The following is a 14,599-nucleotide window of genomic DNA, read 5'->3' as shown; positions in this document are numbered from 1 at the left end:
CTTCAAAAGTGCAAAAGTGTTGATAACATTTGATTTTATTATTCAATATATAGTCACCTTCAAGGACGATAAAACGATTATATCGGTCATACAACTTTTCAATATCATTATTATGATACAATTTGTCTTTAGCTTCAAAAACAAGCCTCAGTTTCGGCGGTTGCCTCTTCATTGGTGCTAAATTACTTTCCAGCAAGTATTCTCTTCAGGTCAGCGAACAGGTGGTAGTCGGTGGGAGCCATATCTGGTGAATACGGTGGCTGCGGAAGCAATTCGAAGCCCAATTCATAAAACTTTGCCATCGTTTCATTGGATTGTGACACAATGCGTTGTCTTGATGATATAACATTTTCTTCTTCTTCAAATGGGGCATTTTTTGCGATTTCGTCCTTTAAACACTCCAATAACGCAATGTAATAGTCAGAGATTCCAATTCGTCTCAGAATCATCAATTCGTTGTTGTTTTTGAGCGATTGTGAGCTCTCGTGGCACCAACTTTGTACAAAGCTTTCGCATACTCAAAATATTCATGCACAATATATCCAACACGTTCCTTTGATATTTTTAGAGTCTCAAGCTACATATTTTCAACAAATTCACTTTACGATCATCCAACATTATTTTGTGGACTTTTTTAATATTTTCGTCGGTAACAGCCTCTTTGTGACGTGCTCATTTCGCCTATTCTTAACTTAACAAATCACTTAAAAAACAAACTTAGCAAACCACTCAACAGTTGATTTTCCTGGTTCAGAGTCCGATTAGTGTTTATCAAGCCAGTCATTGGCTTCAACAGTATTTTTTTTTCGGCACAAAGCAATGCTTTTTTAAGACACGAAATTTCTTTCCTATCCATTTTTTTAAATGAACACAAGTTGCTTCACTCAAAATGCTATTCATAAACTAATATCGACAGTTGCCAAATTTATACAAGCATCTTTTGAATGTTAGGATTGACTAAAAATCATATCGATTTAATAAAAGTAGTGCCATCTATGTGTCAGCCTAAGAACTTTTCATCCCACCTATGTTATACATTATATTATTATGATGAAGTTAACCTGTTTTGACATAAGCAAAAAATAATATGTTATTGAAAACAGTCAGAATTGCTGTTATATTTGTTTTATTCATTAATTTTAAATTTTCGGAACCAATCAAAACTGATTGTGTTTACTATTACTATCTTTTAATATCAAAACAACACGAGGTGAAATTTCAAATACCATTTTAATGTATATGGCTAAGGTATAATCAACAGGCTTGATCATTGTATGATCAGCAATATGAAAATTTATGCGGCTGGATGAGTAAACCTATACTTGGGCGACATCTTAATGAGATTAGCCAAGAATATGTGGACAGTACAGCATCGAACTATTGTTTGACATCAGGAAAGATGTCTCCCGAGACAGAGGGTTTCTTACTTGCCATTCAAGATTAGGTTCATCAGGATCATGGTAAAAGACCATGTCAAACCGACCATCTCCCTTAATATCAATACGTTCCTGACAGAATGGTTGCAAACGACAACTATAAGCATTATACTAGAACGGAACTGTGCTCACAGACCAACCAGTGGCATATAATAGACCGGATCTCTTAATAGTTGACAAAAATGTCTAGGCAAACAACACTAATAGACGTGGCGATACCTAATATCAATAATATGCATGTAATATAAAACGCAAAGTAGAGTATCCAGAAATACAAATAAGAAAACAATAGAGAAAATAGAGAACGAAAAGTATCACAACGTATCCATGCAAAGAATTGTCCATATTTCATATGGACCGAACTGATATGTCTCCGATGTGATTCTGAAGAGGATCAAACCTTATGTCCCATGAGTTCCAATTATCCCCTCAAACTTCCTATTTGCAACTTCATACACATTTTTATCAATAGACTTAATGTTTTTTTGTAGCCCTAAGTTTTTTTATTATTCTTAGTATAGTTTTGAGTTCTGAGACCATTTTCATATAACATTTTTATGTTATCTACTATTCTTAATAGGGAATAACCACTATTTTATTAAAATATAATGCATTTTCAGTTCTCTATATGGTTTATTTCAATTCCGGACTTAGTTTAAATATGAAAAATACGAAATTCATGACCATTGCAAAGACACAAGACCAAGAGCCTTTATGGATTAGGGACGAATTCGTTCAAAAGGTGGACATACACACACCCAAACTTATATGGAATCACCATGTATTTCAAAGTAATATTTATTTCTTTTGAAAAACCTTGTTATTGTTGCGAAGAGAAAAGGTTTTTATTAAAAATAAACAAATATATAAGACAATCCGATAGTACAGCTAGGTACGGTATAGGTTATTTGCTTGAGTTGTAAATTGGACGAAAATAAATAAACTAACTTTTGCGCCCAAAAACGAAAATATGGCCTGATGTGGGGTTATAGAACTTACAACGAGGAAAGATTATTGGTCTTGTGGAGAAAGTATTGTTTTCAGAGACACATAGCTATAGAGCTAGGCGTAATACAGGGCGTTCTATCCAAAACCTATGCTAGGTAACAGGGACTAGAAAAGCTCAAAAATAAAGCAAGGGAAAGTCGCCAAAAGTAATAAAGGCTCTCCAAGGTCGTTTAATTGCCCAATTACCTGGAAGACACCCAACCATTTCTCAGCTGCAGGCAGCTCCAAAGGCAGCTTTTGGAAGCTACAGGTGTAACTGTTTCAGTTGAAACGATAAGAAAAAGAGTTCATATCAAGAAGTATAGAGCAGGAGACAGTTATGGGTTCCCGAGTTATCCAGGCAGCACAAGATTGATCGCCTAAATTGGTGTCTTCACCACCAAAACTGGAACATTGGGAATTGACAAAATGTGCTACATATTTTCAAAAAAAGTCAGGAGTTGTCTAAAATCAGATGACCCATGAAATCGTGTACTTAGAAGTCAAGGAACACAAGCAAGAACGAAAATTGTCAGATCTGTTCACAAATATACAAGGGGAAGTGTAATGTTCTGGAGAGGAATTGTGATCCGTAAAAAAACTCCTTTAATTTTCATCCAATCAACTTTAACTGCTCACAGCTATGTTGATAACCTGTAGTCAGGCTCTAGAGAGGTGCAACAGGAGAAAATTTTATTTTATTGCATGATAATGCACCTCTACTAGCACCACCTACCATATCAAAATGTTGATAATTTGATTAGGAGCGTGCCCATGCAAACTGAAGCTTGCATAAGGACTAGAGGTGATAACACTGACTACCACAAAATACAAAAAAAAATAAAAACAATTTAAACATTATTCGTTTTACATTGAAATTTTGTATGCTATTGACTTTAAAACAACTACTTTCAATTTGTTTGTTAAATGCTTTATTGTTTTATTTGATTGTTATGTATTTGTTATTAAATTGCTTTAAAATAAATATTGTTTGACTTCGTGTGTTTGTTTTTTTAAATTCGCACGAAACAGTAAGAAATATCAGATAATTCCACATAAGTTTGGGTGCAGGGCCTATTTTACCACTAGGCCCGTGAGGCACCTGCCTTGGACACGTATTTGAATGGGGACCGAAAAGATCACCAAACAAAACACGTTTATTACAATAACAAAACAAATTTTCAAAATTCTTTCATTTTACGAACAGGCAAAATGATAAATGATAACCATAAGAGTTATATTTAAGTGGATAGGAGCAAACTTTCAGCTCAATGCTCTTTAAATGCATTCATTTTTTCGAATCCCTAAAAAACTAATATATATTTTTTAAAAAATTAGATGCAGAATGAAAGATTACATTATTACCGAGGGCCGAATGTCCCTTAGAATAAATAAACAGTTTCTTTTGAATAAGATACATATTTAAAATTAAAAATTACACTCAATTTGCTCTTTTTTTTTCACCCATGTAACTTATTAAAATAAAAATTATCGAAGATTTCAGGGACTTTCGGCCCTCGGTAGTAACGTAATCTTTCATTCTGCGTTTAAATTTTTCAGAAATACTTATTGGAGATGTTAAGTCACAATGACGACCTCTCGTGGATTTCGGCGGAACTAAAACTGAGGCCTTTTCTTTTTATTGCTTTGCTATAATGGGGGTTTTAATGTCAAATCGTTGTTAAAATCGTTGTCAGTATTTTCTAAAATCAATAAAGTGAAAAATTTAGTAGTCCCATTGATTAATCTACCAGCATCAGCAGAATCAAAAAGAACTTGTTCGTCCTAAATATACCCCAAATATTCTGCAACACAACATACAAATAAGAACACTTTTGATAAAAGGTTTGTAAGCTTTTAATTAAATCTTTTGTATTAAAATTTATTAGATTGATTCTCGAAAATACTGACAACGATTTTAACAACGATTTGACATTAAAAACCCCATTATGGTAGGGCAATAAAAAGAAAAAGGGCCTCAATTTTAGTTCCGCCGAAATCCACGAGAGGTCGTCATTGTGACTTAACATCTCCAATTAGCTTTCTCAGGCTTCGAAAAATACGAATGCATTTAAATAGCATTGAAGCCGAAAGTTTGCGCCTATCCCCTTAAACAATTTTCAATTGTTTAAATATGAATTTTATTTATTGTTAATAAAAATTTTGTGCAACTGTATTTCTATTAAATAATTAATACATTTAAAAAAGGTATTATTATTATTAAATTATATTTAGGGGCCCGAAAATTGTGTAGTGCCTCGGGCCTGATTTGAAGTAAAATAGGCTCTGTTTGGGTGTGTGTATATACCTACTTGGAAATAATCGTAACGGATTCAACGATTACACACAGGAGATCAAAGTACGTATAATTTGAGAAAAGTAGTTTGCAGCAATGATCTGAGTGCAACTTAAACTACGAATACTCAGGTGTTATGTGTATTTTCTTTGTTAAGAAATGGAATGGAGGCTTGGAGGCTAAAAAATGATATAAGTAACAGAATAGAAGAGTTTGAGATGTGGGCTTATAGAAGGATTTTAAAAATAAGTTGGATAGATAATCAGCCCTGTGATGTAACAAACCCGTTATAAATAACATGTACACGTAATGTTAACATAACGTTTGATTATAACAGCCTGTATAACGTGTTGCCAAAAATTAGATGTGATGTATCATGTTTTTAACGTGCACGTTATCCAGCATTTTATTTTCAAAACGTTAAAGTATCGTCTTGCGCGACAAGAATAACAGTATACAGAAATTGAATAAGTTAGAGGAAGACAGACATAAACATCCAGCGTGCGGCGAAGTACGCATCTTGTTCATCGCATTTGCACATCTGGCCTGGCCCAGTGGACCGATTCTATTGGCGAGGAACCGCAGAGTGGGCGACGCCTGGTGGCGAAATTGAAAAGCATCAACTCAAGGAAAACATTGACTTTGCCATTAACTTGTGTACATATTTGCGGTCAGTTTATGTTGTAATTAACAATAATTTCGACTTAAAAAACTATTGCAGCGTTCCTCAGTATTCATTCCTATTATACTCTACGTAATGACCTAAATTAACCAATGCCAAATCACACATTTTGTTAATTTAACGTTTGTATTAAACGTAGTATTTTTTAATGTTTAAGCGACTGCAAAATTAAATAAATGAATAAAATGTAGTATATATTCTGTACATAGAATGTACATCGTTATGAAAAATATCCCGACCACTTCGTAATTTCCAGAACACAATTATTATAAAATAAATTCACCTACTTAGTTTCCAAGTTTCCAGTTTTTATTTAATTAAAAATTGTTATCTGTCGGTGTAAAATAAACTGTAGTGCACCTATTAATTAAATTAAAAACAAAATTAGAAATCCTAAGATAGATTAATAATTTTTAGAACGTTGTGTGATTATCGGGGCCAGATTTTTTTATGAAAAAAAGGTAAAAACAAATCAGTAGTTAGCATCAAAGTTTAATGAATGCATACAGATTAAACATAATTTTGAGTCGTCTTTAACTTATAAGATGTCTTAGTTGCAAAACTTAGTGGTTACTTTGGCAAAACACTCCTGTAAATGATTTTAATTTAACGTTTTAGAACTGTGAATTCAAATGACAAAATGAATTGTTATCCTAGCGTTGTCGTCCATCTTTGAAATTTTGAGCGCCCTCTGTTGGAATTTAATTTTGCGAATAAGATCAACGCGAAACAATTACGTTCGTTATCCGACGGTTTGCTATTCTGTAAGCTCATTCGGGAAGAATCGGAGAAGCTGATCACGAAGCCGACTACAAAGCGAAAGCGATAACTTTTGGCTTGCGTTTCGTTTCGCTTTCGATAGTGATTGGTCGATCATTTTCACGTGGTACACAAGCGCAAGCGCTAAGCGGGTTGTTCGTTGTTGTTGATTCCACAAGAATTCTTTGTTGATGTTGATAATGAATTCGTAATGCTCTTACACCATCTTCCGTAAGTTCCTGTAGCTCATCAAAAAAGAATCAAACTAGTTCTTTGCTTAAGCGGAAAATATCAATAAACCTTGTATCTGTCAAACCAAATGGGTCACTTCTATCTCGAAGGAACCCGCTTTCCTCTCGCGTCAACCGCAGTTGGTTTCTTCGCTCGAGTTCTCTATATATTGCAACAAACTGCACCGGCAAAATTTTTTAAATAAAATATAATAAAAATATAGTTATTCAAGGAAATAATTCAATCAAATTTGTGGTTATATACATCATGTAACTATCTAGTTACTCTTCTTCTTTCTTTACTTCTTCTTTTTTTTACTTCCTGTACATATTTTTGCAATGTTGCCATAATTATTTATTCATACGTCGTTTAAACTCGTATATCATCGTATGCCGCTATGATAACGAAGCGAAAGCGAAAACTAACCTTATAGAATATGAACATAAATCAACTTCGCTATCGTTTAGCTTAGCTTTCGCGATAATAACGAAAATTATAGAATTCGCCTACTGGCACCAAAACCAAGATGTTATTTGAAATTCCCAGCCCTCGGCCCGTGAGGTGTTCTTTCTATTGTGCAGTTTATTTAATTTTTGTTTGTCGTGTTGTTTCAAGGATTGAAATAAACAACAAAACGAACATTCAAATGGATTTACCGAATCTGGCCAAACTGGTCTCTTATAGTCTGTATGTTTTCTTCATTTATATGAATAAAATGTTTTTGTTTACAAGTAACATAACCTCAAAAATAATACACTATTTCTAAAAAAGAACTTTACAAACCTTCTAATAGCATCATCTAATTATTTTAACAACCCGACGTTTACAATCTGACAAAATTCTGGACTAAATTGTCCATTTTTTATATTTATTTATTCTTTATACTACACGTTATTTTATACCAAGAGGTTAAATACGTGGCGTTAAGTTGAACCTGTTATGTTACCAGATAACGGCTACACGTTATGTGAGAAACGTTATCTGTCATACATCACATCAATTTGTAGAATTTAACGTAAATGCAGGTTAACGTGCACGTTATTTATAACGTGTTTGGTACATCACAGGGGTGAATATTACGAACAACGACGTTTTAAAAAAATAAAAAAGGAACATAACGTGTGATCCAAAATTATTGTCACCACAGGTGGCTCTGAACGACAGGGATAGCTGTACAGTGCATGTCTATTCTTAATTCAGATATTACTTTCCAGTTTACGTCAACTTTGCAGTGTACGTCAACTTAACAAGAAAAGTTAGGTTATGTATAGATATTGGTGGTGGACATATACAGCATCTTGTTTGATTTTATTTATTATTGGGTGCGTTCGGACGACCACAGCGGCTGGACAGCTGAGCCAGCAGTAGCTGTCAGACGTCACCGCTGGAAGCCAGCCGCTGAGAGATTTACTAAGCTTTCCCTATCACGGCTGGATACAACCACTCAGCCGATTTCTGCTGACAGCCAGCCGCTATGGTCGTCCGAACGCACCCATAGTTACCTACTTATAATTTTGTTAATTCTTTTTATTTTTGATTAAAGTTCTGTGTTAAAGGTTTTGACTGATTTTTTATGTTTTATAATGTTAATCAAAATTAATTGATAAACCCATAATAAAAATTCAGACTAAAACAAGACATACGTATTCTTTTGCACGGCTAGCTTTGATCCCAATAATTGTGGATCGCTCGTTATGATATTAAATAAAATTTAATAAGAAAATCACTGCAGAATCTGGGTCATATCATGAGAGGTGAGAGATATGCGTTGCTGTAGATAATTATATACAGGGAGAGATACTGGGCAGAAGTAGATTAGGCCAACGATATAAAATATATCCTAGCTACACAATTAGAGACAACGGTACAATTGTAACTCTGTGGAGCTGTTTAGAGCACTAGTACCAAAGGTGAAGATAGCTGTAATGGTAGACAACCTTCTTAAGAGAGACGGCACTCAAAAAAAGAGTAGATGTTTTGTTATAGTGACCTGTATGAATTAAAAAAATCCAAAATAATTAGTAAATAAAATGAACCCAAATAATAAGTAAACCAGTAGGGTAAATAATATAAATAATATGGGAATGTCATACTTACGAATACTTTCTACACATTTATTTAATTTCTCCTTATAATGGAAAAAGGTTTTGCATTTACAGACACTGTCCTCACATAGGGAAGATTTGCCAAGGGCTGCTGTGCACTGTAGATCATCTACACAAGGACTGTTATTACTTTCTGCTTTTAGAAAACATTCTGATCCGTTTAAGCTTGCGACATATTTTTCATTACAGGTGCATACCGAATCTTTGCAACTTGAAAACTTGTTAATACATTCTGGATTAGACTCGCAGGCTTGACCTAGATCTGAAATAATTAAAAGAATAAAAAATTGTAGACAAATCTAGAAAAACTCAAAATGCGTATATATAATAAAGTAAAATCATATACTGTAAAGTCATTTATTAAAGTATACAGGGTGTTTCATTAATAATTGTCCATACAGTAACTGGAGAACCTTAGCACAAAATACGAAGATTTAACCTAAAACACTTTAATAAAATGTGGTTTTTTACTGAGTTACAGGGTGTTTTATCTAAAAATTTAAAAATAATTTTTACTCAGCATTTTAAAACTATTCGACGTATCTTTTTCATACTTGGCAAAAAGTATAGGTACTGTACAAACTACTAAATTACGTTAAACAAACGTTTCTGGCTATTACCAGAGGCGTACGACGGGGGAAAGTGAATGGTTGAACCTTTCCAAATTCTACGCCACTGGCGGAATTGCTATTTTAGTTCAATTTTTGGATTCTCCAATACTTTCTATGAAAATAATATACTCTTCATTCGTAACGATAAAGTCATTAGTTTTCGAGATCTTTGAAGTTAAAAATGAAACGACACGGTTATTTTGATTAATGTATTGTGTCGCTTCATTTTTGATTTCAAATATCTCGAAAACTAATCATTTTATCGTTACGAATGAAGAGTATATTATTTACATAAAAAGTATTGGAAAATCAAAAAATTACACTAAAATAGCAATTTCGTCAGTTGCGTAGAATTTGGGAAGGGTCAACCAGCCACTATCCCCTGTCGTACGCCTCTGGTAGTAGCTACAAACGTTTATTTATCTTAATTTAGTAGGGTGTACAGTGCCTACACTTTCTGCCAAGTATGATAAGGATACGCCAAGTAGTTTTAAAGTACTGGGTACAAATGATTTTTAAATTTTAATTATATGAATCATATCATAAATTAATTAAAATAACTGTGCCGTTTCATATTTAACTTCAAATATCTCGAAAACTAATAACTTTATCGTTACCAATGAAGAGTATATTATTTACATAGAAAGTATTGGAGAATCTAAAAATCGAACTAAAATAGTAATTCCTCCAGTGGCGTAGAATTTGAGAAGGGTCAACCATTCACTATCCCCTGTCGTACGCCTCTGGTAGTAGCTAGAAAAACGTTTGTTTATCACAATTTAGTAGATTGTACAGTATCTATACTTCCTGCCAAGTATGAAAATGATACGTCGAATAGTTTTAAAATGCTGAGCAAAAATAGTTTTTAAATTTTTAGATAAAACACCCTGTAACTCAGTAAGGAACCACATTTTATTTAAGTGTTTTAGGTTAAATCTTCGTATTTTGTGCTAAGGTTTCTCCAGATACTATATGGACAATTATTAATGAAACACCCTGTATAATATGTACTAGATGGTCTGATAAGTAGGTATCTAACCTCCGTTGAAGTGAAAAACATCTTTTTCCTAAATATTCTTTTATTTTTTTCGATATAGTCTCCTTTTAGCTCAATATGATTCCAAAGGTTTTCCAACTTTTGCGATTAGTACGATTCTGGAAGCTTTGCAAAATAGCTGAGCAAAATTCAATTTTATCTCTTCGTTCGAGCTGAATTTTTTATTTGTTAGCCATCTCTTCAGATTTGGGAACACATAGATAATAATCGGAGTGAGCCAAATCAGGAGAATAAGCTGCATGAGAAAGCAATTCGAACCCTAACTCATGAATTATTGCTATTGTCATACCATTCTGGTAAGTCGGTGCATTGTCTTGGAGAAACACTTTTTTCTTCTGCAAAATATGAGGTTGTTTCTCACTGAGTTCCTATTTCAGGTCCAATAATACACAATAATATTGGGTATTGATAGTTTTAACTTTTTACAGATAGTCAATTAAAATTATGGCTTTTCAATCCCGAAATACAGTGGCCAGACCTTTCCGACCCATTAATCGACTCTTGGCCGATTCGGAGTACTTTTTCCGGGTTCAGTCTATTGCCTTGCGTTCATTCTGATCTCCAGTGTGTAGTAGTGGATCCAATTTTATCAACTATTACCAATCGACTCAAAAGTCCTACGGATTGCACTTCATAAGGTCCAAAAACTGGTGAGAAGTGGTCACACGATCATGTTTTTGATCAATAGTCAGCAAACGCGGCACCCATCGACAGGATAATTTTTTCATATTCAAAACTCGTTAAAAATATGACGTGTGCTCTCTTAACTAATTCTTGTGAGCTCTGCCAGTTTACGCACCTTCATTTTACTATCAGCTAAAACCATTTCGTAGACTTTCTTCATATTTTTTGGTATAACTGCATCAGTGGGCCGTCCAGTACGTGGCTCATCCAATGTAGATATACGGCCATTACGAAATTCACATAACCAAAATTTGAAAGTGTAGTCTGAAGGAGCATTAGTCCCATAATATTTATTCAGCTTTTCTTTTGTTTCCTTTGCCGTTTTATTTCTCAAATAATTATGTGTTTGCACGAAAGAGCGAAGATGAAAACTCTTCGAAAAATCGATGGTAAGACTATGGGACAGAGCTAGAAGTACAGATATACGACGGAGATGCAAGGTCTTCTTCTTGTAGTGCCTATCCGTTTCGGATGTTGGCGACCATCATGGTAATCTGTACTTTGCACACTGCGGCTCTAAAAAGATTTGCAGTGGTTGTGTTAAACCACGTACGTAGATTTCTCAGCCAGGAAATCATTTGCCTTCCTGGTCCTCGGTTTCCTTCTACTTTTCCCTGCAAGATTAGTTTCAGCAGTCCATATCTTTCACTGTTCCTCATGATGTGACCAAGGTATTCGATTTTGGCTGTTTCAATTTTGATTTACTTTTTCTTTTTGCATTCTCAGCAAAACACCCTGATTAGTAATGTGGTCGGTATAAGATATCTTCAGGATTCGACGATAAAGCCACATTTCAAAATCCTCAACTTTCTTGCAGGTGGCGTCTGTGAGAGTCCACGACTCAACTCCTTACAACAGTGTAGGAAAGATATAACATCGTAGTAACCTGACTTTTATGGGTATCGACAAATCATGACATTTAAATAACTTTGCCATTTTTTGAAATGCAGATCATGCTTTCTCTGCAAGATGCAAGATGGACAACATTAATAACTGGGTAAGAAACAAGAGTAGACTGGAATCACGACATAAGCCGAATGACAACAAATAGAGCACTCTGGACAGCTACAGGAGGTTCCCCAATAGGAAGACCATCAGTGGGAAGACCACTAAAACGATGGAACGGCAACTTATTGAAGGCACATTAAAAAAACAGAGTCATGTCTATACAAGAAGAAGAAGAAATAATTATGTTTAATAAGAGATCAAAAATCGTTTTTATCCATACGCGTTATTTTTCTAAACAAGTCCAAGTTACCACAAATGAAGATGTTAATATAAGTACACAGGAAGTACGAAAAACACTCTAAAAGCTGAAGAACAGAAAAGCTGCAGGTAAGGATGGAATACCAAACGAATTACTGAAATATTGTAGAGCAGCATAAAATAAAATACCGGAAGAATGGAGAACGAGCGAACTAATTCTACTATTCAAAAAAGGAGATAAAAAGCAGCCAGAAAACTACAGAGGTATCAACTTGTTAAATACTACCCCAAAACTTACAACTAAAATCTTACAAGACGTAATGAATCAGAGGATAAGTTTAGCAGATGAACAACAGGATTTTCGTACTGGAAGATCGTGTACAGATGCAATATTCGTCATAAAGCAAATTACTGAGAAATCACTAGAGTATAATAGACCAGCATTTCTATGTCTGATTGACTTAAAGAAAGCATTTGACAGAGTAAGACTCAAAGATGTAATCCATCTTCTGTATAATAGAGAAGTCGCTCTAGATATCATATAAACTATTGAGAACGGCTACCAAAACAACAAAATGGAAGTCAGAATAGAAGGACAACTTACAGAACCTATAGATACAGGCAGCGGAATAAGACAAGGAGACTCATTGAGTCCTATGCTTTTCAATTTAATCATGGACGAAATCATCAAAAACGTTAACAAAGGAAGAGGATATAGAATGGGAAACAAAGAAGTAAAAATACTCTGCTACGCAGACGACGCAATATTGATAGCCCAAGATGAATATAGTCTGCAAAGATTAGTTCACAGATTTAACATAAGAGCAAAAGAATTCAATATGACAATTTCATCTCAGAAAACCAAAACAATAGTAATCAGTAAAGAACCAATCAGATGCAAAATAGAAATTGATGGTATCAGTATTGAACAAGTAATGGAAGTACATTGTCAAGTTACGGAGACCTACACAAAGAAGTGAGAAATCAAGTACAAAAAGATTGGCAGGATGCCTTAATAACACTATATGGCGAAACCGACATATTAACACTGAGATAAAGTCAAGAATTTATAAAGCCAGGGTAAGACCAATAATGACAAATGCATCAGAAACAAGACCCGATACAGCCACAACACAAAGACTACTGGAAACGGCAGAGATGAGAGTACTGAGAAGAATTGCATTAAATACACTGAGAGATCGAAAGAGGAGCGAAGATATTAGAAGACAATGTAACGTACAGTGTATAAACGAATGGACACTAAATAGAAAAAAAGAATGGAACAACCACATAACCAGAATGGGGGAGACACGTGTGGTCAAAATAGCACGAGATAAATCACCAATCGGCAGAAGAAGTATCGGCCGACCGCGCAAAAGATGGAGTGACAACCTTCCATAGAGGTATCAATCCGCCAATGAACAAGCAGAATTGCTTATAAAGAGGAAGAAGAAGAAGTCCAAACATTATAAAGCTTTCAAAAATATACTAATAGCCGCATCACGCTTAAATTTGACATGAGTTTTAATTTTAAAAACTCATAATATTTAAAATATTTTGAATTCTGGCTAAACCTTTTTAATTTCCGAGTTCAGTTCTTCGTTTGAACAACTAAGGCTTTTGAAAAACGCAGTTAAGTTTTCTTGTAGAGCTTTTAAGGTTATCTGAATGTTATTTTGGAATCTCACCTGTTCCTTAGGAATTTTGATTTTGAATTTGGAGATTGGGGTGGATTTGGCGATTTAGATATGTTTAGAGTTTGAACAGATTGTTACTGTATTAAAAATATTTTATATGGTTGGCTGTGATCTATCTACGTAATCTATGAGGAATATAGCAATGTTTAAGTTAAGTAGGACATCCATACTTATGGATCCACTTATAGACTTGGTTTATTCCAGTGCCGGCCCGTGAGGTAGTGCTATAGAGCCATGGCACTACCTTGTTAACTATGCAGAAACATATTTTTTATCTTAAAAACATCTTAATGCCTGTTACTTTTTTTTGTGATTATTTCTCTTTATTTTCATAAATTATATAAAATCTGGCAACTGTGTGGCGTAATGCAAATCTATCCACCGACTCTGGCCAACCACAGCTGACCGGATAAGGGATGAAGATCCTGGTGCCGAAAGTCATAGTGGCTCGCCAGAAAAGAGAAAGATTGTATGAGCATCCTATGTAAGTGACAGAGATAGAGCGGTATTGCACTTTTAATATACGTTTAAATGGGACTCTTCGTGCTAGGCTCGAAATCTCGAAAAGGAAGTTAGTAGATCTTAAGTTACAATGTTTTAGATATATTTCTAGTTTCTTTATGCGTTCGCTTGCCGCTATTGAGCTATTGTGTTTATTATCTACTACTGTATTGTATATTTGTGTTTATACTCTACTATATTTTTGAATTTGTAATTAGTGCGTCGTGGTCGTGGGTGTCGTAGGTATATAAATAAATAAATATTTTGATTATTTTCTACGTTTAATTTATTTATTGACAATGAATCAAATTATTATATTAAAAAACTCTTTTGGTGGTTTCTCTTTT

General features: G+C 34.3%; 1 protein-coding gene across 1 annotated transcript in view; it reads right to left on the bottom strand.

Annotated features, from left to right (window-relative positions):
* The window catches only part of LOC114328554 (prion-like-(Q/N-rich) domain-bearing protein 25), a 151,441-nt gene that overhangs the window by 22,282 nt on the left and 114,560 nt on the right, over nucleotides 1-14,599 (bottom strand). Inside the window, exon 4 of the mRNA XM_028277427.2 lies at nucleotides 8,489-8,758. Within this exon, the coding sequence (XP_028133228.1) occupies nucleotides 8,489-8,758 (270 nt within the window). The remainder of the gene's footprint in view (nucleotides 1-8,488; nucleotides 8,759-14,599) is intronic.

Source organism: Diabrotica virgifera, chromosome 5 (assembly GCF_917563875.1).
Source record: "Diabrotica virgifera virgifera chromosome 5, PGI_DIABVI_V3a".
In the NCBI taxonomy this organism is placed as follows: domain Eukaryota; kingdom Metazoa; phylum Arthropoda; class Insecta; order Coleoptera; family Chrysomelidae; genus Diabrotica; species Diabrotica virgifera.
This window is presented reverse-complemented; position numbering and strand designations above follow the sequence as displayed.